Below are 27,108 nucleotides of genomic sequence, written 5' to 3' on the forward strand. Positions count from 1 at the left end.
GTTTCTCAAGGCAGGGTTTCTCTGTGTAGCCTTGGCTGTCCTGGAACTCACTTTGTAGACCAGGCTGGCCTCGAACTCAGAAATCTGCCTGCCTCTGCTTCCTGAGTGCTGGGATTAAAGGCTTGTGCCATCATTGACTTCAGCCTCAGTTGATTATTTCTTGTCATCTACTCCTCTTGGGTGTGCCTATTTCTTTTTGTTCTAGAGCATTCAGGTGTGTGATGAAGTTGCTAGTATAAGATCTATCCAATTGTTTTTCTATGCAGGCACTTAGTGCTAGGAACTTTCCTTTCAGGAACACTTTTCTCCCACAGTGTGGTGTACCATAAGTCTAGTGATGCTGTGTATTCATTTTCATTGAATTCTAGAAAGCCATTAATTTCTTTATTTCTGTCTGACCCATTTTTCATTCAGCAGAAAGTTGCTCAGTTTCCATGAATTTGTAAGCTTTGTATTGTTTCTGTTACTGATATCAAGTGTTAGTCTGTGGTGGTCTGATAAAATACAGGGAGTTATTTCAATTATCTATTGAGGCTTGCTTTGTGGCTGAGTATGTGGTCAGTTTTAGAGAAAGTTCTATGAGGCACTGAAAAGAAGGTATATTATTTTGTATTTGGGTAAAATGTTCTATAAATATCTGTTGAGTATATTTTTATCACTGCCCATAAACTCAAGTCCAAGTGGATCAATGGCCTCACATAAAACCTGATACACTGAACCTGATATATAAAAAGTGAGGAATAGATTTGAATGAACTGGCACAGGACACATGTTGGGGTACATTGTATGAAGGTGTGTCTTTGTATTGTCAACTGTTGATTGCTGTACTGGCAGAGAGCCAAACTTACAGGAAGAGAGAGGGTCTCTGGGAGAAGAAGGCAGGTGCAGAAGATCTGCCAGTGGGATACGGTGGGGAAGTGGACCATTGTGAACAGGTACAGAGAGGTAAAACGCTGGCCACATTGAGAGTTGTAGGCTAGTTAGTTATGTTAAGTTTAGATAGCTGGCTGGGACATTGCCCTAGCTAAAAAGCCTAAGCATTAATATATTAAAAAGACTTGGTGTCATTATTTAAATAGCTGGTGGTCCATGAAAATCTTCCTATAGAGACAACTTTCTAAAACAGACCACTGATAGCCCAAAGTGGCAGCCTACAAAATGAAAAAAAAAGTTTACCATCTCCACATCTCCACATCTGATAGAAGTCTAATACTTGAAATATATAAAAAACTCAAGAGACTAGATACCCCAAATCCAAATAATCCAATTAAAATATGGGGTAAAGATCTACACAGAGAATTCTCAACAGAAGAATCTCAAACGGCCGAGAAACACTTAAAAGAAATGTTTCCTTAGCCACCAGGGAAAAGCAAATCAAAACGACTCTGAGATTCCATCTTACTCCCCTCAAAATGGCTAAAATCAAAAGCAAGTGATAGCTCATGCTGGCAAGGATGTGGAGCAATGAGAAGACTCCTCCATTGCTTGTGGTGAAGTGCAAGCTTGTATAGACATTATGGAAATCAATATAGTGTTTCCTCAGAAAATTGGGAATCCATCAACCTCAGGACCCAGTTATATACTCAGGACTCCTGGGCATATACACAAAGGACACTCCATTCCACTACAATGACACTTGCTCAACTATGTTCATAGAAGCTTTATTTGTAATAGCCAGAAACTGGAAACAATCTAGATGTCCCTCAACAGAAAAATGGATAAAGAAAATGTGGTACATTTACATAAGAGAATATTACTCAGCTGTTAAAAAATGACATCATGAAATTTGCAAACAAATGAATAAACTAGAAAAAAATACATCCTTAATGAGGTAACCCAGACCCAGAAAGACAAACATGGCATGTACTCACTTGTAAGTGGATATTAACTGTAAAGAAAAGGATAAGCGTGCTACAATCCAGAGACACAGAAAGGCTAAGCAACAAGGAAGGCTTAAGTGGTTCTACAAGGATCTCCCTGGGAAGAGGAAATAGAACAGATTTTGTGAGTGGACTGGGGGTGGGTATGGATGGGAACAAGCGGGAGGATGGGGGAGAGAATATTGGGAGATGTCTGGAACTGGGGGTATGTCAGGGGTGAGGTAGAAATCTGGTGCAATGGAAACTCCATGAAATCTATGAGGGTGACCCTAGCAAAGACTCCTAGTAATAGGGGACAAGGTACCTTGAACTGACTATCTTCTTTAACCAGCTTAGGCCTCAAGTAGAGGGATTGGGTAACCAACCCAGCCACAAATCCTTCAACCTACAGTTGGTCCTGTCTGCAGGATATGCTGGAACTGAAGCCTAGCATATTTGTCATTAGAGAGATTTAATCTAGCAACTGATGGGTGCAGATGCAGAATCCATAGCCAAATATTAGGTGGAGCTCAGAGAGACCTTACGAGGAGAGGGAGGAAGGATTCTAGGAGCCAGAGGGGTGAAGGACACCACAAGAACCTGGCTCACAGAATCAACTGACCAGAATTCATGAGAGGTGGGTGGGTGTCAAGGAACTCAGGGAGCCTGCATGGATCTGAGCTAGGCCCTCTGCAAACATGTTATGGTTGTGTAGCTTGGTGTTCTTGTGGGACTCCCAACAGTGGGGTTGGGAACTGTCTCTTACTCTTTAGCCTGCTTTTGTGACCCTTTTTTTTCCTACTGGGTTGCCTTGTCCGGCCTTGATGTGAGGACCTGTGCCTGGTTTTCCTGTAGCTTGTCATGCTAAGTTTGGTCGATGTTCCTGGGAGGCCTGCTTCTTCCTGAGGGGAGGTGGAGGAAGGATGGATCTGAGGGAAAGGTGAGGTGTGCTGGAGGGAAGACTAGAGGTAGGAGGAGGAGAAACTGCAATCGGGATGTAAAATATGAGAAAAGAATAAATTTTAAAAAAGGAAAAAAATAGTTTAAAAAATGATTTAAAGCAGTAAGTAAAAATAACAAGTAAAAATAAGGTCGTGTCTTTGGTAAGAAGAGAAAAGAATGAATATAAAGAAAAATAGTTTAAGTACATCTTGTTTCACAGAAACCTATCTATACTTATCACCATTTGGAGCAGCAGAGAATGCTCCTAGACTTACCTGCCGGGGGCAGGCAGTCTTTCCAATCAAAATAGCCTGCGTAGATCCCAGGTTCCAAGGATCCAACAATGGGATCTGCTTTTAGCTCAATGTAATTTTCAAAGAGACGTTGATCCAGTTCTTTCAGTGATGCCATGCTAACCTACAACACAAAACATGGGGTTAAAAAATGCCAAGTTAAGAGTGGAGAAGAAATAAAATAATGCAAGTATATAATTATTACATTTTAAAAAGAATTTTTCTACATAGTTCAGGTTTTCTATCTTATCTATGTCAGTAATAAAGAGAACTATTAGTATGAATTACACAGCAAGAAATAAGTCCCAGCTATGTCTTTCAAAATCCTTTAAACTTTTTTCTGTAGAAAGACCAAACTGGCAGTATAAATATTTAATAGTCGAAGACAAACAAAAGGACACCAACTTCAGTGTTCCACATCAGTAATGTCATCCAACGGCACTCTGTTCTAACAACCTGCCTGTGGCTACTCTGGCATCTTCTAATCACATGTCTGTATGACTGAGATTGTCTCAGTGCTGAGCAGTCTGAGTTTGTCCTACAGTCACTCCAGGCAGAAAACAGCTCTTTCATGGTTCAAACAATACATCAAAGACATTACTAGAGAATCCTGGTGTGAGTACTACAGGCCCAAATCTAGGCACAGCTCAGCATAGGCCAACTGTGGCTCCTACTGGCACTATTGACACAACAAACAGGTGTTGGTATCAGCCTTATAGGAGGGGCCTTGGTCTTGGCAGCACTCAAGTGACTAAGTGCCTTTTGACACCATCAGTGTGCTAGCTCAGGGTATGTGTAGTGGAGCATGGCCAGTCTTTTTTCACAACATTTACTTAGGGGCACAGGCTTCTTGAACACTAGGGATGAACTTCAAGAAGCTGACAGGAAAGTAGAATGCGGCATCTAAGGCATGCACCTGCTGGGAACCAAAGCACACACTAAACAATGGTGGGAGCAAGAGCAGGAACAGAATTCAGTGAAAACTCTTCAGAAGGGAGTGAGAGTAGATCATAGGACATGAGTCTATGACGGCAGGATATAGAATTGAAAGGCAGGCTGTCTTTCAAAGCACAAAGAAACATGACAGAAATCTAAAGCTTAAGTTAGAAACAGGGAAGATAGACTAGCTCTAGGAGGCCTTATAACACAAACCTATAGAAATTTAAGTGGACATACATGAACAAGAGAGAAAAGCCAACAGTAAACAAAAGAAGAAATTTTACTGGCTCTGAACCAGAGTTTGAGCTGTAGTGGGTAACTAAGTGCCAGGTTAGACGGACAATGCTGTACATATCCAGGTACATACATAAGAGTTCCCAGCTTCTAACTGAATTAGGGGGTGGGCTTCACTTGCCCAGAAGAAAGTCATAAAACCTACAGAGAATAAAGGATCAGTATGAGTTCTGAAATGTCACCTCAAAACTTGAGATCACTGCAACAGTATCTACAGGAACTCAACCTCAGAGCCATGTTAATTCCTTACCTAAGTTCAGACAACATACATATGCTTATGAAAAGATTCAAAGAATGAATTGCCTGTATTTGTGACTTAAGTCAAACAATCAGAATGAGGAAGATGAACAGGTGAGGGAAATAGTGGAAGAAAATGAAATTCAAGTTCTTTCCCATTCTACTTCATGCCTAGTGCCTACAAAATACACCTAACAGACTAGAACCACCCTAGAAATATGAAATATAACTTCCAAGTAAATATTCTTTTCAAAGGTTTTTGTTTTGTGTTTTTGCCTGTATGTATGTATGTATGTATGTATGTATGTATGTATGTATGTGTACCACTTGTATGGAGGGGCTTGTGGAGGCCAGAAGAGGACATCAGATCTTCTGGAACTAGTAGTACAGACGGTTGTGAGCTGCCTTACAGGTTCTGGCACACCAATGTTCTCTGTAATAACAGCAAGTGTTCTTAACTGCTCTGCAGTTCCAAAGACTCTTTTAAGTATTCTTAACATAGGACATGAATACAGTTCAGTGGTAGAGCATACAAGAGGACTTCCCTTAGTAAACCCTGCCCTACCCCACAACAAAAAATTCTTAAGCAAAAGAGGCTGACAATGAAAATGCAGCATATCTAAACTTTTGTGGAGATAAGACAGTGAGTAAAGAAACACTGAGCTTCGGATGTTTAAGAAGAGAAGTTTAAAAGAAGACTTAGAATTAATGTTTTAAACTCCTTCAAGCAGCTAATACAATAGAAAATTAATGTGGAAGGGAACAAAGTCAGTTTTTTAAAAAGATGATATTAAAGAAAATCACTAATGCCAAATGAGCATTTTAAAGTATGTAAGTTCCTTGAAAAATAAAATGTGGGATGTAGCTCAGTGGAATAACACTTTCCTAGTATGTGCAAAGTCCTGGGTTGAATACCTGGTAGTGAATAAACAACATGGGCTGGGGGGGGGGTGACAGGAAAGGAGGTAGGAATGGAGGAAAGGAGAGCTTGAAGGAAGGAAGGGAAGGAAAGGGAGAAAGGAAAATTCCTGCCAAGGCCAATCTTAAAAAGCCACTCATGACCAAGAGCCAGACCATAAAAAGACAGCTGTGGTGACACACACTTGTAATCCCATTCCGGGGAGGTAGACAGAGGCAGACACCTGGACACTGCTGGTATGAGACTTTGTCTCAAAACTCCAAGTGGACAGCTCATAGAGAATGATATTTAAATGGACCCTGGCCTCTACATGTACACCTGCACACCCACAACTGTACACATATGAACATACAACATACATTTCTGCACACTTACCCCTAAAAATAATTATAAAAGATTACCAATAATAGAAAGGAAAGGGAAGAAAATAGTCATAGGAGGCAGATGGAAGGAGGAAAGTGGTGGGAGAGGGATGGGAGAGGAATGGGGCTTTACAGGATCAGGTGTGGGGACAGACAGGGAAGAGGGCCAGAGGGTCAGAAGAATGAATGGAAATTGTCTCAGCTGGTACCGAGGTGGTGGTGGTGGTGGTGGTGGTGGTGGTGGTGGTGGTGGTGGAGGTGGTGGTAACATCTCTAGGATGTGCCAAGACATGGGATGGGACAGGCTCCAGAGAGTCTATGGGGGTAACTTATCTGAGACTCCTAGCAGTAGGAATATGGAACCTCAAGTGGTCACCTCCTGTAGCCAGGCAGGACCCCCACCCTGATAGATAAGGATAAGGACACCAACCCATTCACAGAACTTTTGACCCCAGATTTGTTCTGTCTCCAAGAAATGCAGTGACAAAGATGGAGCAGAGACTGAGGGAATGGCTAACAAATAACCATTTCCAACTTGAGAGACCCATTCCATGGCAAGCACCAATCCCTGACACTATTAATGATACTCTCTATGCTTGCAGATAGGAGCCTAGCATAACTGTCCTCTGAGAGGCTCACCCAGCAGTTGACCAAAACAGATACAGAGGACCACAACTAAACATTAGATAGAGTTTGGGAAGTCTTATGGAAAAGTTGGGGGAAAGGCTGCAGGCCGAGCAGGGGATAATAACTCCACAGGAAGACCGACACAGCCAACTAACCTGGACCCTCGAGGCTCTCAAAGGCTGAACCACCAACCAAAGAGTATACATGGGCTGCACCTGCACCCCCACACATATGTAGCAGATATGCAGTTTGGTCTTCATGTAGGTCCCCCAACAACTAGCGCAGGGGCTGTCCCTAAAGCTGTTGCCTGTCTATGGATCCCATTTGCCTGTTGCCTGTCTATGGATCCCATTTGCCTAACTGGGCTGTTGTGTCTGGCCTCAGTTGGAGAGGATACAGCAGTTTGACACTTCAAACTTAAAAATAATTTGTTGCACAAAAATAATTCAACAAAGATACCCAAGCACCAGTCCCAGGGTGGCCAGAAGAAAGGCACCCAAGCAAGCATCCACCATGGGTGCCACTGCAAAAAGTGAACATGTGATAGTGAGATGAGAAAGATGGAGAGATACGAGAGGAAGTGAAGCTGAGGGAGAGGTTCCTACACTGTGGAGAAAGGTGGGACTAACAAAGGGGTAAATATGAAGAACCTGTGCAACTATCTGAGCCTAGGCCCTTCACCTGGACAGCATGGGAGAGCTAGCTCTGGGAGTATGGCTTTGTGAGAGCTAGCCCTGTCTCTCACTGGCTGTAGCACTTAGGGTTAGGGTTAGCCTGTGACAGGTGGGAGAGCTGGCTCTGGGGTCATGAGAACAGGAGAGCTGGGACTGTCCCTCACCAGCTGTAGCATTCAGGAGAGCAGGATCTGCACCTCACTGGGCAAGAGAGTAGAACTGGCCCCAGTGGCATGTTGGAGAGCTGACCCTGTCCCAGGCCAGTTATGGGTGAGCTAGCCAGGACAGCACTGAAGAGCTCGCCTTGGTGGCGTGGGTGCAGGAGAGCTGGTGTGCTGACCAACTTAGTTACCACTCAAGCCTATATCTAGAGCTTTTAGTTCCCACTCCAAGATCTACCCCATTTATGAACTGCTGGAGCTGATGAAGGAGCTGGTCTGGCAGATCCAAATCTCCAAGATCTCCACGACACAGGGGCAACAACAGGATATTGGAGAGGAATCCTAGTGAGGATCCAGGATTGATAGTGTAGCAAAAGCCAGAGGCCTCAAATCAGACCAATGACTGAGTACAACAAACATTTGCAAGGTAAAATGTAGAGACAAAAGGGTGTACCATATGACACACACTGTGACATACTACAGCTTCCATGACAAGATGTTTTGTTGTTGTTTTAGTTTGGTTTGGTTTGGTTTTCTTTGGGGTGGAGGGCAGATATAAAGGGGCAGGGAACTGAGAGGGATTAGAGTGCATGATATGAAATTCACAAAGAATCAATAAAACATTAAAAATACCTCCTTAGCAAATTTTAATTAATGTAGTCTGATGAAGAAATGAGGAAGACGAAACAAGCAGAGCCACAGATAACATAGCAGGAAGGAAACACGGCTGCAGCCATTCATAAATTCATCAATAAATTCAAATGCTTCAAGATCTAAGAAGCATACTCAGTTAAGCTAAAAAGAATGAACTACATTCCATCTAATAACTATGGTTCAAGTCATCAGAAATACTTTAAATTGGTTGCTAGATATAAAAGGTTTGCCTACATCTGTGATGAAAAGAAACTGTCCCCTTACCCTCCTGAGTGAAATTTCTGGTTAGGAGCTTAAATAAAAGTTTAATAATGCATTTAATACTTGATCAATGTCTGCATTCTCCAGTCAGGAAGAATCTTTAATTATACAAATAGTAAATCAGTTGTATAGCTTTGTTTCCTTAAGATTGATTGCATCTAACATATGCATGTCCCGTTCTCCCCCCCCCCCGCCCAAAGTCCCTGGAATTACATCTTTATAGCTACCACAACAAAAACAAAATAACATGCTAAGGCTTATCCTCCACACAGATCTGATATTCTCAACAAATGTTCCTGAGGAGTTTGATCTGTGTTGTATATTTGGTCTCCATCCTCAGAACAAACCTGTGTCTCGCTTGGTCTCTATATGCTTCCTAGCTATTTCTTCTACAACACAGGCAATAAAAATGTAAGAGCAGTCATTTTCCATGCAAATTAAAGTATACAGATGGATATTTTACAATTAAAAATTATGCTGGGAAACGATGATCAAAACACAATGTGATCAGCCCCCCGACAAAGCAACATGGGTATGTATTACCAGGAGCTTACAAATCTTGGGGTCCCATGTGAGGTCAATGAGAACTCATCAGCGCCGGGTAGTGACGAGATATGGATCCACTGTGTGTGAATGGGGGTGATTAGGGACAGGTCTAGGCTTACTATGGGGGTGATGGGACAAGTCAGAAGTAATATGTCTTATTAAATAAATACTTAGTCTAGTACATTAAAGATGACTTTGATTTTTATTTCTCCTTTTCAAAAATATAGTTAGGTCATTGCAATGAACATTTGTAAGTGAAAAGTGTGTGGACAGAGGCAGTATACCATGGCACACATTGTGACATTTTCATCCTTCCATGACGAGATAGTTTTTTATGCTTTGCTTTTGTTTGTTTATTTGTTTGTGTGTATTTTTGGAGGGGGGGAGGTAGATTGCAAGAGCAAAGGGCAGACATGCTGGGATGGGAGGTGAGTGGGACCAGAGAGTGTGATGTGAAACTCACAAAGAACCAATTAAAAGTCAAGTGTGTGTGTGTGTGTGTGCACATATGTGTAATTAGGTCTTTAATAAATACAACAAGAAAATGGATGAGTAGGTGGAACTTTCTAGGCACACAGCACTTGCTGCCTGTGTCTCAGAAGTTACAGAGGCCTGTGAGTCCCTCAAGAGGTCTGCTTTAAGGTGGAACCTTACAGGGTATTCTTATCTAGAGAATCACCACTCAGTGTCGCATGTTAAAATGACACACATTAATTAATTAGTTTCATTTCCTTGAGTATATCATGAACTGTGAAAAATAAGGGCTATGAGTGACCTATTTTTTCTTCAGAGCAAGTGGGTTTTTCTTGCTTGACACCATGAAAATAAGAGCTTCGGCACACGGCACACAGTATAGCAAGCGAGTGTGCTGCGGTCCACATCGCTTTTCTCTAGTCACTGCAGCCACAACTGAATAGTTTCAAGACACTCAAGGAATAATTTTTTAAAGCTCATATTGCTGAGTGGTCAAAAAACCTACTGCTTATTCTGCGCTATCCTAACACTTATTCTGGGCCTTCATATTGTCTTTCTTTGTGATTCAGACAAAGAATGGAAAAGACATCAAAAACCTTCCTTTATATTAGTTTCATTTTGCTTCTTAATAGTATAAAGTAAAACAACATAATTTCTGCTTATTATTTCACAAAAACTTAAATGTTAAACATTGCTTCTTTCATATGTAATTCTCAATGATGTCACACATCATCAAGGACAAAAACGATAAAGTTCTTCATATGTACATACAGTCACGTTACGATTTGACTGAATAAAAACAAAGCGCCTCCTCCCCTTGCACAGATCTTGTAATTATGAACATGAAAGCTTTCTGGAAATAAACTAGACACTCGACCTCAAAGCCTCAAGTCACAACATTTATCAGCAGGATGATTAATCTTTACACAAGGCAGGAAAACAAGACAGAGCCACCCACTCTGACATTTTCATTTATAAAAAAAACCCAAGCCGGTCTATGAACTGGAAGCATCATTTATAAAAAGTAGATCGTCCACTGAGAGTAAACTCTGATTATATGATTAACAAGATGATTATCTTTCTTCTTTTCTTCACTGAGAAAAGTGTGCTGGCATTAGACAGTGGCTGTTTTACCCAGAAATCTGATAAACTTTGCTCAGGAACTAGCCAACCTTTAGCAACAAGGAACTTCTTTTTTTTTCCCCTCCCTTTCTGCTTATTTGAAAAACTATAAACAAGACAGCGAACATTCTAAAGCACAAAACTGGCTCCACTGATCTGCATGCACATGCACATTTTTGCCTACATCCAGCAGGCGGAGCGCAAAGCAAGCAAAAGTTAGGTCAGGAAGGAAGGAAGGGCCAGCAGCTAGAGAACAGGATGTGCTTAAGCAGACTAAAAAGGGAGGGCTGCAGTCCTGAAGAGAAGACAAGAGGCAGAGGTTGGATCAGCAGGAAGTGATCCTTTGAAGTTAGGATCAGAGTTGCTCTCAGCAGTGCCCCAAGGCTTAATTCATCAGGAGTCAATGGGGAAGACTCTGAGATTTAGGCCTGACTTTTTTCCTCCTGACTGTCTTGCCTGACTTTTGAACAGGCGGTTTGAACAGGGTTAAGTAAACCATCAGAAAGTTTTGTTCCTGAGAAAAGCAGTGTTACATTAACAATTTAAAGTGAGGAAAGAAATCATTCTTAGATGGGTAGGGTGAAGAGTGGGCGTGGGGCCTGGGGAACTGGGGTACAGGGAGGTAAGAGGTGCTGAGAAGATAACGGGGCAAAGCACTGGATTTGCCAACTAACGACAAAGCACGTACCTGTGTTATTTTTTCTATTCCCTGGAAGTTGTGTTTTTCAAAATGTTCTGCTATGTTTAGGAAGGTGTGACGTTCTAAATAGCAGCAATTACTCAGGACTATCAAAAGCCTCTGCTCCTGTAATTCAAACAGACCATAACAAACTTAGACAGTACTGGCGAATTTAAGAGAAAACCCTGAGCTTGTATTAAGTACAGTGATAGGCTTCTGCCCTTTAACATCAATACACAATGCCTTGGTTTTCTTGGCTATTTCCTAAAATTAACACACAGAGAAACATAATATAATTCCACTAACTGTTACTACATTTACACTGAGGATTTAAACAGGAATTTGGGGTAGAAGCTCAACAGTGAAATCTTTTCTGGAATGCTCAAGGTTCTGTGTCCTACATCCAGTATCCTCCAAAGAGAAGAGTCAAATGTTCCATTTAACATTTTATGTACACAAAGGCCACACAAGTTGATATTATGAATAACTACATAAAGTATAGGAACTATTAGAAAATGGTTTATGAATCGTCCACAACTTGAGAGAACATTTTAATGCCATACTATCTATCTGAAGGGCTCCTTGTTCCTTCCTTGGCCCAGTGTCCTGAGGCCCAGTCCCAGCCCAAGTCCATGCCAGCCTCCCCAAAAGACAGGGGGAGGGGAAGACTGCCTCCTGCTGTTACAGTCTTCAAGAGTCTGTCCACCTAAACATTTCCTTACAAAATTATTAGACTATAATTGTAGTCTAATGAATACAGTGGCTTTTTACAGTTCAGAAGAACTCTATCTGTAAATAAAATTCTAGGAATGGCCCCTGCTCTGCTGCTGCTGTGGTTCACTTCAGGGCAGCCTGGGCCTGCGCTCCTATAGGTGGGAGGCATTCTCTGGAATAGTGACTCATCCAGGGCCTTCAGTGGAGATCCTTGACTAAAACTAAGGCAAAAACCACTTTCCAGGAACAGTTCTCACCCACACTTGGTTAATCTTTCTGTGCAGAATCAGAGTAACTTACAGTTAAGTACTCCAGGGGAGAAAATGCAGAAAAACAGAGGTTCCTGCTCTTTGAGGTGTGGGGACTAAAGGATGAACTAGAGTCTCTAAAGTCAATAAGCAAGCAAATCCATCTTCTGGTAATTATACATCTCACTTCATTACAAATGCCTATCATTATTTTCAGCACAATGCAGTCTACTAACTGCCAGTTTTGGTCATCAACAGACATACATAAAGCCTTCAGCACCATTAAATAACCCAGAAAAACAGAAGGCTGCTGCTAGGGGCCGTGAAATAAATTTTAGATAGGAAATGGAATATAAAAAAGGCCAGAGGAAGTCATATTCTATATGACATTATTTTTCCAAAGTGAATACATGGCAGAACGGCAGAGAAAATAAGCTAGCTGGGCATGTGAGGCCATCTTCCCTTCTGCAACCTTCTGTTGTATCATAACACATTCTTCTCATAGTGCAGGAAGTAAATGACGTTGCAGCAGCCACTCCAAACATGCTGAACCCCTTGATGTCTCAAGTGGCTTCAAGCCCGTCCTTTACCAGTCTTTCATTTAGGATTAAGACTTTGTTCTATTCTAGTTGATTGAGTGTGCAAGTCTTTCCTGCCCTGTTCCCCAGCTGTGCTGACTTGGTTTCCCCATTACAAGACTTATGGGCCCTCTTCAAAGTGAGAAGAACTACTTCAGTAATCTAAAGACTAACTCTCAGCAAGTACATTTTGTTTATATATGTTATATGGAACATTACATGAAATGAAAGTGGGAAGAAAACAGAGTAACAAGAATCTAATTCTGAAGTTTAGACGGTTAATCTGAAGTTTGTTTGTACCTGGTATAGAGACGTACATTTGACCATAATAGTCCCTGTAGGAAGGAATGAGTCTTAGGTAGTACTTCTCTGTACTCCTAGTCAGCAGCAGCAGTGAACCCTTGAGACTGTGGATAAAAAGTCTTCTGACTCAGAATCTAGATCTTTTCCAGTGTTATCCATTTCCTTCTGGATAGTACAACCCTGAGGGGATCTGGGTCCTCTCAGAAGACAAGTCAGATTTGATGAGATCCCTCCACTAGGGAGGAACACGGGCACAGATTTTGGAAACAAACGAACATAACTGGGAAGTGAGTGGAGAGGTAAGCTGTTGTGAGCAGTGAAAGTGAAAACCCTGGGAGCCTGCTGACAACCTGGTGCACCTCCGCACCTCTTGGGAGATGGACATGGAACCATCTCCTCTCTAACTCTAGAGAAAGATGGGAGGCTTGGAGTAGCCCTCCAAGTCAGGGTGTACACAAATCAGCTGGGACATGGCTGATGGATTACACAGTGTTTGCTGGGAGCTGGGAAGGGAACAAAGATCAGAAAGAAAACAAGAGCATGGTTGGGACAGGTGGCTGGTACAGTCTGAGCTGCAGAGGCTCCTTCCTTCAGCTCCAGCTCCTCTACCCCACTTTCTGCCTAGAGTCACATGGAACAGCTGTTTCAATCCACTTTGTGGCTTCCCTTAGCTCTTGCCCCTTGTTCTTACTGTTTTGTGGTTGTTTGTTTGTTTGTTTTTGTTTACTACAAGTTAGAGTTATCTGGGAAGAGGAACCTCAATTGAAAAAAATGCCTCTATCAGATTGCTTACAGGGATTTGGTTTTGGCTTTGTCACATAACCTATGTTCAAATAAAAGAGGGGACTGGGAGGAAAAAAGCAGGCTGAAGGGGCAAACATCAGTAAGGAAATGTCATGCCTTCTGCTCCCCACCAGTCCATTCAGGCAACTCTGCAGCAATAGGAAACAGCCAAGGCACCTTTTAACACTCAAGATGCAGGTGGTGTATTGCGTCTGTTTATGTAACTCCAGCTAAAGTTTTCTTCAGTGTTAAATACACAGACATTTTTATACATCTTAATATAGTCCAAGAGTATACTGCAGTGGCCAGTGGCCATCTTAACATGGGAAGGTGCTTCTGGCTCATGTGACTTAGGTGGACTACCACAGCCATGCCCTTTAACATGATGCACTTCACTCTCTGTGCTTGCCATTTTACTTACTGAAGTCAAACTGAAGTCTTCATGGATGCTTCCAAACAAATCAGGAGACGAAACATCACCAGAAAGACTAAATGCAGAAGAGGCAAAACAACAGTCACAATTAAAACTGACACAAAACTAATGACTCCAAATGTTTTGATGAAAATGGCTGTATAACTCTCGGTAGATTTTCTTTGTACTTAATTATTACTATCATAAAAAAAAAAGCACTAAGGACTATTTTTTATTCTGAGCCATATAAAACTTATTTGGGGGCATTCTCAATACTCAACTGACTGCCTTATGTTTAAAAATAAACTTCTAAATGCCAAAAAAATCAAATAATACTCATATAACTAAAATGTTTTTTCCTATCAGAATTTCCAGGGAAAGATTTGAAACCCACTTTCAGATTTGAAACCTACTTAAGCTAAGAAATTAGTTTATAACTAACTCAAAAGCAATCAAAAACATAATAAGATTTAAGGGGAGAACAGCCTAACTAACCCATTAATTAATTACCAATTTAATAGAATCATAAGTAACATCTTAACAGAATTTTTCATTAACTTGATTGACTTGAATTCGTATGTAAGTCTAACATGATAAAATAGCAAATAATAACCTAAAATAGATATAAAATAAAAAGATACCAATCTGGAAAGAGTTGAAATATAAACAAATGGTAATTAAAGTAGCACTAACTGATATAAAGTATATTTGAATAAACACAGCAGAAGAAAAAGTTCAGAAATGCCTGCAATACTCCTTAGAATCCAGTAATGTATGAAACAGGAATTTTAACAAAGTAACAAGAAAAGATTGATTTAATCAATGAAATCAAGGCTGTGAATAGTAACACAGTATTCTGTTGGGCTGAGTCTCATACAAAAAGTCAAGTCAAAGAAGACCTGGAAAAGGGGAACAAGTTCAGGTAGGGGAGGGGGAGGACAAGAGAGAAGCCTAGGGGGCTTCCAATCAGGAGCATTCAGGGGCTAGGTGAAGGCCCCTGGCACAAATATAGCAGAGGTCTGCCTGGTCAGGCCTCAGTGGGAGAAGATGTGCTTAATCTTCATGAGACTTGAGGGCCCAGGGAAGGGGGAGGTCTGTGGAAGGGGGGTACCCTCTCAGAGGCAAGTGGGGAGGAGGAATGTGATGAGGAACTGTGGAAGTGGGGACTGAGTAGGGGACAATGACTAGAATGTAAAGAAAAAAATAAAGAAAACAAAGACCTATAAGCATTAAAAATGTGGAATTGGGGAGTGTGGGTTCAGTGCTTGTGCCGGATTATAAGGAGCAGAATCAAATCTCTAGCCCCATGTGAATACCAGGTAGGTATACCTCACCTGACCGTTAAGCACCTGACTGGTGGGCATGAGCTGGCTCGACAAGCTTGGTCAGCGAGCTCTGGGTTCAAGCGAAAGACCAACCCTGCCTCAATATGGCAGAGGCATATCTGAGAAGAACACCCATCATCTACTTCTGTCCCCAAAGTGCCTACAGGCTTACACACACACACACACACACACACACACACACACACACACACACACACACGCATGCAAGCACACCAGGCATGAGCACATATATATATATAAATTAAAAAAAAATGAATTTGGTCACTGAAGGTGACAGTTTTATATATTGAAGAGCAAAAGTTAATTATCAGAAAACAGAAAAATTCTCAAATTGCTAAATATATTCACTTTAGTCTGATACTATGTTTTTTTCTTATGAATTTTACAATTTATTTTTAACTGTTTTACTTTTTAATATGTGTGACTTATATTGGAAGGAAAATTACTCTGAGCTATGCTTGACACAAATGAAATAAAGATAAATAAAACAGCTATGCCAAAGTTATATTCCTGAAACCAACCAACCAGAGGTGATATAGCAAGCTTCTTTAGCTGATATGATGTTAAAGCAGGAGCCTTAGGTGCACAGGAGTTCTACATGCCAAGCGTCATCCAGCAAGACAGCACACAGGAGATTCACAAACCAAGTGTCCACCAGACAACAGCATGCCATAAAAAGGAGGACAACAACACTGTGTTGATGCAACAGTGTTGGGAGAGAACTACAAGTGTCTTTCAAGAGTTAGGAGGACTCAGAAGGCTGGGGAGCATAGAGACGGAGGCAGCGAAGCATATAATAAGTTCACGGCAACTGAGGCTTCCTGTGAGACCGAACCTCAGTATGGAATGTCTGCATTCCCTAAATGCACCAATGATATCAAGTCCATCTTCACTTACTGAGTAGTATCTATGTCTGCATCAGGCTTGGTGCTCAGTTGTTCCAAGCAGTATATAAAAACCTGGATAAAAATAGCAAGTTTCAGTGATACAAATTTTCAGGTATCAATCTATTTGAACATTAAAACAATTTTAAATAAATTAAAGCAGAAGTGTCTGGGGGAGAGGTGTGTCTAATAAGAATGTGGTTATGTGTGCGTGTGCGTAGGTGAGTACATATGTTACATATGTTGTGGTAGAAATATACACCTCAACAATGTCTAACTATAGAACTGACAAAATATTAATAGCACCTTGCTTGAATCATTAGTATGTTCATGAATATATTTTAGGAGAAAGTCATTTTTGTCTTTTCTTTACTCACACAAATGTTCAACTTTACTTATGTACCTACAAAGCACTGGTTCCAGTCAAACTACTTTACAACTCTAGATGAATTACAAGCAATTGATTTTCATTTAATTTACTCTGCAATCTAAAGAAACTGAATACAAAGTACCATAAAGACACAGGCAGGAGAACACAACAGAAATGACACACACAAGTACTGCTAAACAACTACTATATTAATCTTCACTTGTAGCCCATCTTACTCTAAACTCTCATGTATACAGAGGAGACTATGAAAGAACCCATATTTCATAGTGATGTAAACAAGGTGAGCGACAAATCAATGCATGGCTTCGGAGCCTATGTCTCTGTTGCACTTACCTGCATGATACTGATGCACAGCCGGCAAACCTCCTCCTGTGTTTTAGGCTGTTGAAAGACCTATAAGAAGGATTCAGATTTAAAAAAAAAGTTTTGATTTTGCTGAGAAAACAAAACATTTTACTTGACAAGTTAAACCTAAAAGCTAAAACACAGAAAACCACACTGGCTTTCGGTGGCTGTCTACCTATGGTGGTACTGAACCCCAGCTGGCTGCCAATACCCAAGTCAGTAATTCCATCAGTCCACAAGGACCCTGGCCTGCCTGCTCTTAACTGCTCAGCCTGCCCTGGAACCTGAACTCAACATGTCTATGCAGGTCACTAAATGAGTGCAGTTAGTAAGAGAGAACACCGCTGACGCCACTGCTACTCCCAGGCAGGTATTTCTTAAGCTCTTATAAAGCAGGTGGAAGGGAACAGAAACTCACGCTGACTTCTCCAGGTTTGCAATCGACAACACCCTTCAATGACTGCAGGGAGTGAACGATACTCTGTTCAAACTGACATGGCTGGAGGGAAAAAAAAGAACAATATCTTCAAACACAGACAGCACTGGCTAAGTAGATGTATTTATTTATGGAGCTGGATATGCCGAAAGGACAAGTCCCCGGATGGACAGAAAAGAACAAAAGTACAATCTGACCAAAAGCCTATGCTCACTGACAAGGAGCGTTTGCTAAGGCATTTGCTCACACTTGAGGACTACACTGCATGTATATTAGTCATGAGCTCAATTTTCTAGGCAGGTTACCCCTTGTCCTGTTACAACAACCATCTAGAGGAGGTATAAGATCCTTAAGGTCAATTATGTCATGGTACACATTTTCTACATAGACTAAGTCAAAAAAAACCCAAAACCCTCACAAATACATCTAAAGAAAGACACCCCAAGGCCTTTCTCTAGTCAAAGTCCCTGAGAACAGGAGGAGAGCTATGGGTATAGCACAGGTGGGGATAGGAAACCACAGGAACCTAGGGCCACAAGGAAGGACAGTGAATTGCCAGCATGGCTTCCATGAAGGGAGAAGCTGTCTGCAGGGGTCGGGGTAGGCTTTGGTAACTGTTGAAGGCATGCATTTACAGAATAATCTTACTCTGTCCCTTCCAGAGGCTCAGTGTGCACATGCATAGTGGGTTAAAGTGTGCAGAGCTGGGATGCAGACTTGTCTGCACCCCCCTTTCCTCTTGAGAAAGTTCTGTGATGAAGAGCAACAAGGGCTATCAAGCCCACCAGGCCAGCTTCCCTCTTCACCCGCATTTGACTAGAGGATGTCTCAGCCGACTCCAGAGGCTCCACTTCAGTTGTTTGTTCACATGACCCACTGGGTTTAGTTCTTTTTAACCCTGTGCATTTTATAAACAGACTAGGACCATGTTTCCCTAATATTCAGTCTAGTCATTTTCCAGGGTTCCTCTACAATATCCAGTCTACCCAGCAGAACTCTGCTCTATGGGGCAGGCCATAGGAGACTGTGCATTCTGATTGGTTGATCAGGAAGGAGCTAAAGCAAACATCTGCTTTGTGCTAAAGGACTGAGTGTTGGTCAGCTTTTTGTTTTTAATGAAATTTTGAGAAAGTTTTTAACTTTCTAAACCGAACATACGACTTTTTGTTTTCCTTTGCACAAAACTAATATGGGACAGATACATACATAGGCATTAAGCTGATGTCTAGCTTCCTACACCTATTGTATCATGCTTAATATCCACTCATTCTCTTTTAGCATACTCTTTAACCTTGCTATGATTAATAAATAGGTGCCTGAATGAGATTTTAAAATATAGTAAGAAATAATTCAAAGTAATTAGCATGGTGGCCCCAGTTACTACAAGCATTAATGTAACAAATAAAATCTGTTGTCCAAAATTTTGTAGTGAACAGTATGCTATAGCACACAGAATCACATTTACTTCTAAGCCCACACTATAAAGGCGTATCCTGCTCCTTCTATATTAAGGGGGAATAAGGCCAAACAGATCCTGATCTTCCCTAGGACTGGTTCTGACTCTCAGTGGACTGCAGTACACTAGCCTCTATGGCAGTACCATTCAGAAGAGTGGCATGTGCTAGGAGAATAAGCCACACAGGAAATGTGAGATAGTCCAGGAACTAGTTTGACAGCTTAAGAAGAACATTTAATACAACTCATTTAATACAGCATCTCTTTGTTGGCTAGCTTTAATAGTCCCCTTGATACAGTAGAAAGTGATCTGAGATCAGATCAACAGCTTCCTAGATCTACCAACCTGTGGATGTCTGTAGAGGGTTGTCTTAACTGATACAGGAGGGACACCGCCCACTGCGGGCAGCACCATCCTAGACAAGCTGTTCCAAACTACACAAGAAAGCTAGTGGGAATAAAAGTCTGCTTCCAATCATCAAGAACCTTTTCCACGGTTCCTACTTTACTTCACAGGATGTGAAGTGAGTTCCTTGACTAAAGGCAATATTGTATGGAACAGTCTGGAGTCCTTTCCCTGACTTCCCTCAAGGACGGACTGTGGCCTGGACCTGTAAGCAAAAAAAAAAAAAAAATCCCTTTCTTTCCCTCAGCTACTTTTGGTTAGAGTATTTTAACACAGCAACAAAAATGAAACTAGGATATTTAAACAACTTCAACGTATAATCAATATAAAAGTATTTTATAGTCTTATATATATCTCAGAGTGATGAGCTAAATATTATATATACCTCTATATATAGAATAACTGATTTATTAAAAAGAATGGACTTTCCCAGCTCATCTCTTGCATGACATTGGAAGTAGGCATGTCTTTTCTAAGTGTGGAGTACACTTGAATCCATTTACTTGACCTGGAGTAAAGCATTGACCTTCAGAGGACAACCAGCTACAGCTTCCAAAGTCAGTCTACCTGGAGTCTATGCAGGGTGCCAGGGAAAGATGATGCTGTATGGTCTCTTGCCCCTGGCTTACCAATGGCTTAAAACTTGTGGGGCAAAGTCACTCTATTCTTGGCAGAAACTGGAAGTTCCACCCCCCACAATTTATTTTCTCTCCCTTGCAAAGGAGGACATGAAGGACACTGGCAGAAGCCACGTAGGCTGCTGTGCAGCGTTGTTCTTGGGGTACGGGGATACCTTCTAGCCAGCAGCCTCTTAAGACAGTGGCTATGGCAGCTCAGAGATTGCTTTATTTTCTTCCTGACAGGAGTGACCCACCAGGAGAGCCACACAGAGACCTGAGCAGAGAGTCACAAAGGCAGACAGTGACCCTGGCTGGCCGCATGACGAGCTGTCTGGCCAGTGTGAGGGGAAAAGGTAACCCCTGTCCTGTGTCCTCGGTTTCAGTGACTCAGTCCCCATCAGACTGTTAGGAGCACCCCTCAAACAGGCAAGAGAACATGAAAAATTATAAGATGTATTTTCAAAAGGTCTTGAAATTTGAACCCCCCCCTTGGACAGAGGATGCTTTTAGACCAGACATATCAGCTTGTGCTTCTTGTCTTGCTTGGTTTTTAGCTTTGGGGACAGAAACATCATTCTTCTGTCCCCAACACTGATTTTCTGAAGCCCTTAAGTTGCTAAGAGGTGTGGAAATTTGCACGATCTAATAAAAAAGCAATGCAGACTGAAGAAGTGCTACAGGCCACGCGCCTCTGAATGAAGCCACCGCTTTCACTCAGATGCTTGTGGTCAGCAGCAAGGAAAACTGACTCCGGGAAAGGATACTTTAAGGTTACTTTATAATTTCTAGAAACTGGAGTAGAGTATAAAACACGTATGATCCTTACTAACATAAAAACATGTATTCTATATAATAAACACTAATGACTAATAAAAAAGAATTCCAACTTACTAGGGAAGTCAGTCCTTCATTATCAACAATCCAATCTTCTTTTTCAGCTAATCTCTTTATTTCTACATGGAAAACAAGGACACAAATACTTTCTAGTATAATTATCTCACCGAACTTCAACAGAGACAAAAACATCTAAAGGTTTGTAGCTTTTAATATTTTACATATGTTTGTGCAATACACTCCCAGGAGAAAAGCTACTCACAACAGTGATTACTTACTCCGTACTCTTTGCAGCAGTGCTAGACATGTGCAAAAGGAGCCCTCCAGGATTTCTGCTCTGAGTAGCTTAGAGTCAGTGTTGAGCCCTCCCTCTGGTTCCTGAATGGCGGCTACCTCTCACTTGGAGTGGTGTCTACCTAAACTTTCCGCAGGGCAGGCTTGCTTAGGTGGAGGCAGGAGGAATGTTTAGCCTCTTACCTGCATTCCATTCTCTCTCCTGTGACACATGTTTAACTTCCAATTCTATAGTGCAAGGGCCTCCCCACTTAGGATCCTGGTGGCAGATGATACTAGCCTATGCTGTTTATATCAATGTTCTTGTTTTAAACAGTTAATACTTTAAAGGTCACTTATAAAAAATAACTTTTGGAGGATGTAGTGGTGTGAAAGAAAATGCCCTCCCTAGGCTCAGAGAGAGTGGTACAAGGAGATGTGGCCTTGTTAGAGTAGCTGTGGTTCTGTTTTAGGAAGTGGGTTACTGGGTACCAGCTTTGAGGTCTCATAAGCTCAAGCTAAGCCTAGCAGCTCAGTTCACCTCCTGCTGCCTACAGATCAAGATGTAGAAATCTCGGCTTCTTCTCCAGCACCATGTCTACCTGCATGCTGCCATGTTTCCCACAATGATGATAATGGACTAAATCTCTGAACTGTAAGCCAGACACAATGAAATGTTTTCCTTTATAAGAGGTGCTGTGGTCACAGTGTTTCTTCATAGCAAGAACACCCTAACTAAGACAGTGGTTCTATATAGAAAGTTCTGAAAATATAAAGAAAAGCATGCATAATTTCTAATATTCATAGAAACACTGCTAACGGTGTTCTGATTTTATGTGACTTCCAATATCAACTTAGAAAATATCCACATGTTTTTAAACTGAGACCATATTTTACATAAATTTCTATATCCAGAAGTTTCTATTTAAAATTTATTATAAAGGTATTCTTATATTCTTAGTTTCAAGTACATCTACCTTTATTTCTGCAATGCCTTAAATCTTAAATTGTTTTGAAAAGATACTTTAAAAAAATGAAAAAAATTCTATTCTACAGCCATAAATGAATAAATAGGTGTAAATTTCTCTAACATCATTTTCAAGGCTTTGGGATCTGGAGAGAAGCCAGCTCAGGCAACTCTGTCCAGTAAATCTAAGGTACCTTCAGCCGTGTGCTGCAACGCCACCATTATGCAACGTATTCGGAGATCCAAAATCAGGTCCTGGATAATCTGTAACATGTCATTGGGAATCTCCAGGGCGGTCAGTGATTCATATGTTAGCCTGGCAAACAGATAAAACACAAGTGAGAGAACGGGGATCTGAGCAGCCCTGCCTTGCCTGGACCTCACGGAGCTTAGGAGTGACAGCAGGAGCACAGCAGGGACAGTACAGGGTCTCTGCAGCAGATGGGTGCACATACAGTATAACACTCTCATCCAGCACATACACCAGGCATGCTTAAGAACTGCTTGGCAGCCGGGCATGGTAGTGCACACCTTTAATCCCAGCACTTGGGAGGCAGAGGCAGGCGGATTTCTGAGTTTGAGGCCAGCCTGGTCTACAAAGTGAGTTCCAGGACAGCCAGAGCTATACAGAGAAACCCTGTCTCAAAAATCCAAAAAAAAAAAAGAACTGCTTGGCTAGATTATAAGTGAGAAATAGGAGCCTCAGGACAGAGAGACAGAAGATAAATTCCTCACTGACATGTTAAGCAGCATATCTTACTCTGGGGTGTTGACTGTTTTAAAAATCACTCTGCTTGTGGACGTTGTACATCGTGGTGCGCACTAGGCTCCGCACCACGATGTACAACGTCCACAAGCAGACTTTCTCTAGCTCCTCCATTGGGGGCCCTGTGTTCCATCCAATAGCTGACTGTGAGCATCCACTTCTGTGTTTGCCAGGCACTGGCATAGCCTCACAAGAGGCCGCTATATCAGGGTCCCTTCAGCAGAATCTTGCTGGGTTTGGTGGCTGATGATGGGATGGATTCCCAAATGGGGTAGTCTCTGGATAGTCCATCCTTTCATCTTAGCTCTAAATTTTGTCTCTGTACCTATATCCTTTCAGGGGTATTTTGTTCCTTATTCTAAGGAGGAATGAAGTATCCACATGATGGTCTTCCTTCCTGGTTTTCTTGTGTTTTGCAAAATGTATCTTGGGTATTCTAAGTTTCTGGGCTAATATCCGCTTATCAGTGAGTGCATATCTAGTGACTTCTTTTGTGATTGGGTTACCTCAGATAAGACAGTATCTTGACTGTAAAGTCTTCAATAACGCCGGGAGAGAGTGCTCTGAGAAGTCTTCATTCTCACCCTTCACTCACCTTGAAATCGTTTTGTCGCTGCCTTACATTCTTTGATCTTTCAATCTGGCCTGACTTCTCAGCAGTCTAAGAAGTTGAAAAAAAAATATATTAGTTCTCTTTTAGAAATAAATTTAAAAAGTTAAGAAATGCTTCAGCATCCATACATGAAGACATGAGACTTAACCTGATTAAATGAAATGCTAAGGCATAACCAGAAACAAAACCTTTCTTATTCCAAAAGAAGTGAGCCTTCGTCTTTCTAAGCTCTGGTACAAATCTAGGCACACACTCACGAATCAAGTTGAGACTACAACTTTTGTAGGTGAATTAGGTGTGCCATTTCCCATCAACACTCAACTTGCAACTGAACCACACAGTGCATCGTGCCCAGGACGGCACTCTGCCCATCACATGTCACTGTCTGGCAAAGCAACAAAGGGAGTGTCAACTCTGAGCTAACGGAGAGAACACAACATCTGTGCCAAAGGAAATTGGTAAATATTTATAATAAACACAAGCACTACATCTGTCCCTTTATTTTTATTTATAAATCATTGTCTTCATCACAGTGGATCTTAGGAGTGAATACATTCTATCATTCTAGAATTATTTATTTCTATTTACTCATAAAGTCTATGTTTTTCTTTACTTAATGTACAGGAGACTGATTTCATAATTAAGAGGAATCTATTCAATTGGACTTCTGCTAGTTTCTTACTAACAAATGTTCCGACAACCAAATACTACTATGTAAAAATGCCCTAATAGGACAAGTTTATGACCTTTTCAGATAAAGAAACAAAACAAAATTAAGCACTGTAGAACAAACTCTAATACTTCATTAACATAATACAAAGTGTATCTGCTAAGTTTAAATTTTTCAGGTACAGTTGACTTAGTGTAAAGACATGTCAAAGACCTTTCAAGTTAAGAGGAGACACATCATAAATAATTACAATATTCCCGAGAAGTCAATGTGAGAATATAAGTCATGCTTTCTATATGTGCACAGATAGCACACATGCTAGAGCTATGGATCTGGGCATCACTAACATGAATGAGTACAAGAAGGGTTAAGTTGCTATGCTGATTAAGAACCAGTATCAAACATATACATAGCACATACTCTTTAACTTACTTACATGACTTAAAGTTTCATGTTAAGCTGTGAAACTTTCATCATTCTTCTTTATAAAAGTATACTTTTGCTTTGAAACTTAAAAATGTAAATTAAAAGTTTATATCATAATCACTTAAAAAGCTAATTCCTGAGTTCACTGCCTTATGCCAGTCCAAATTCTTTGCACGAGATGGATCATCTCTTTTGTTTTTAACACACATGAGAAATAATTTTATATACTATTATATATGATACCAAAGTGTATTAAGTGTAGTAAGCAGGGAAATGGCAGGATTAGCCTGAATGTTGTAAGGATGAAGGCCACGTGCCCAGGTGAGATGCCACCACAGCACACAGTTCCTCTCTCCCTCCCAGACAAACCACAGAGCTCTACTGTTCTGCTTTCTGCTTTGTTCGGCTCACGGAGTGATACATAGCAGCCTTCTGAACGCTATCAATTGTCTGATCTTAGTTTGGGAAATATTTTTCTCTTCTATTACCTCCCATAATTTTGCCTTTAGTTTCAAATACTATCTCCCTTATGGGTATTTACAGCTCAAAACCTCTGATAATTATACAGGGATCTCAAATTACCTATTATCTCCTAAGTAATTCACAGGATCCTCTCATGCAGTACACTAAAAACCAGAAACCTGGTAGGTTTCCTTCAAGAAAGAGACTTTGTGAACAGTACCTGCTGAGCCAGAAGCCTGTCTCATCGCTGTATCTGAACACTTGCCTTGATTTCTCCCTATGATTCACCAGCAAGACCCGCACACTACTACCTCTGAATACAAACCAGACCCACTACTTTCTCCCCAACCCCACTGACAACACCTCTCTCACTCCTATTCTGCCTGCACACACAGACCTATGGTTTCCTCCCATGAGTCTCCAAAAGGCAGCTGACCACAGTGCCTCCAGTTTTACCCCAATCCACTGACACCCAAGCCTGCTAGGACCTGTGCTTGCCAGGGCTCTCCTTGGAACCTCCCTTTGGAAATATGTGTGTTGCGTGAGCTCCTTTGTCTATGTCTTGTATGCTAAGGCTCAGGTGAGAGATTATGTTCTGAGTCCCTCTTCCTACCATCCCATCATTGACCACTTTCATTAGAAGCCTAGCTTTGTTCCTTTGATAAACATTCACAGAATTAAGATGAGATTTTAAGAATTGACTTTTATTTGACGACTTCAAGAGGGGAAGATAGTGAAGTTTATCTCAGTCATTGTTTTATTTACATGGTACCTGCGTATTTATTTTAGGATGGATTTACACATGTACACTATGTGTGTGTACATGTATAGCATGTACGTGTGTGTGTGTGTGTGTGTGTGTGTGTGTGTACCTGGCACACTGTGGTTAGGATACTGTTCTGAACATGCTTTCAAAAACATCTCTACCTTCAATCTGTGCTGATCTAAATGCCTTCCAAAATCACCTAGATATCAAGCCTTGTTGTGACAGACTGGCCAGTCACCAGGGTAGAGCTGCTATGCTAAGCATATGCTTATGTTTGTGTGCTTATGCCATGCCATGTTATGCCACACTATTCTAAAAAGCCTGGTGGAGCTCTTTTCTGGATACCCAATGCCAATAAAATGGAGAGCAGATGGCTGAGAGTTTTGTGTGATAACAACAGTTTCTGATGGTTTTGATATTACAGACCTGAGCAACCCCAATATAGAACACAGAGGGTTCATAAGATCTGTCCTATTTAAAAGAATATCAAACTTTTTAAACTTTTAATAACATTTAAATGTGTTTTAAGCTCTGGAACTTTAAAAATGCTGATTCCTAATGTATAAGAATTATTTGATACTTTAAAATACACTACATTTGAAGCGAACTTACAGGTGAGACAGTATTATTAACCATTTCGTTAATTAAAGCCTCAGTTCTTTCCTGCACAATCAGACCAAAACCAGTTTGTGGTGAGCCCAACGGCAGATTTCACTGTTTTGATTCACATAGACCCAAATAGTTTAAAGAAGTGACTATTGTTTAAACTGTTAGAAGCTTATAACAAATGAGCTCTTAATAAGACAGTTTTATTTAGAAATAAAAGGACATTTAAAGTGAACAGTGTTCAAAGCTCTCTTATATCAATTATCTAGGGCCAGATCTCCTTCCTATGTCCATTTAATGAACTTTCTTGTTTCACTCATATACTGGCTAAATGGGTACATTTTTTTTCTTTTTTTTTTTTTTAAAGATTTATTTATTTATTTTATGCATATGAACACACCACCATTGCTCTCTTCAGACATACCAGAAGAGGGCACCAGACCCCATTACACATGGTTGTGAGCCATCAAGTGGTTGTTTGGAATTGAACTCAGGACCTCTGGAAGAACAGTCAGTGCTCTTAACCTCTGAGCCATCTCTCCAACCCCCAAGTAGGTACATTTTCTAACCCTTCTGCTTTTTGCAACTTTCCAGTGGTGGCTTTTAAGCTTTTCAATAGAATAAATGCCCTAAAAACATGCAGAGTTTTTCCTATAACCAAATATATATGTATTTACTCTAACTATGTGGGATTTATAAAGAAGTATATTCTCTTTTAACTGAGATACCAAAGATCAAAAGCATTTGTCAATTTTATGACT

At 41.0% G+C, this 27,108-nt stretch overlaps 1 protein-coding gene across 1 annotated transcript in view; it reads right to left on the bottom strand.

Annotated features, from left to right (window-relative positions):
* Window positions 1-27,108, bottom strand: part of Exoc2 (exocyst complex component 2) — a 160,023-nt gene that overhangs the window by 38,778 nt on the left and 94,137 nt on the right. Inside the window, exons 14-22 of the mRNA XM_021215509.2 lie at window positions 23,396-23,465; window positions 22,233-22,502; window positions 20,856-20,917; window positions 17,466-17,546; window positions 17,036-17,095; window positions 16,325-16,386; window positions 14,091-14,157; window positions 11,053-11,169; window positions 3,077-3,218 (exon numbers count right to left, since the gene is read on the bottom strand). Of these exons, the coding sequence (XP_021071168.1) occupies window positions 3,077-3,218; window positions 11,053-11,169; window positions 14,091-14,157; window positions 16,325-16,386; window positions 17,036-17,095; window positions 17,466-17,546; window positions 20,856-20,917; window positions 22,233-22,502; window positions 23,396-23,465 (931 nt within the window). The remainder of the gene's footprint in view (window positions 1-3,076; window positions 3,219-11,052; window positions 11,170-14,090; window positions 14,158-16,324; window positions 16,387-17,035; window positions 17,096-17,465; window positions 17,547-20,855; window positions 20,918-22,232; window positions 22,503-23,395; window positions 23,466-27,108) is intronic.

The sequence above is a fragment of the Mus pahari genome, chromosome 16 (assembly GCF_900095145.1).
Source record: "Mus pahari chromosome 16, PAHARI_EIJ_v1.1, whole genome shotgun sequence".
In the NCBI taxonomy this organism is placed as follows: Eukaryota; Metazoa; Chordata; class Mammalia; order Rodentia; family Muridae; genus Mus; species Mus pahari.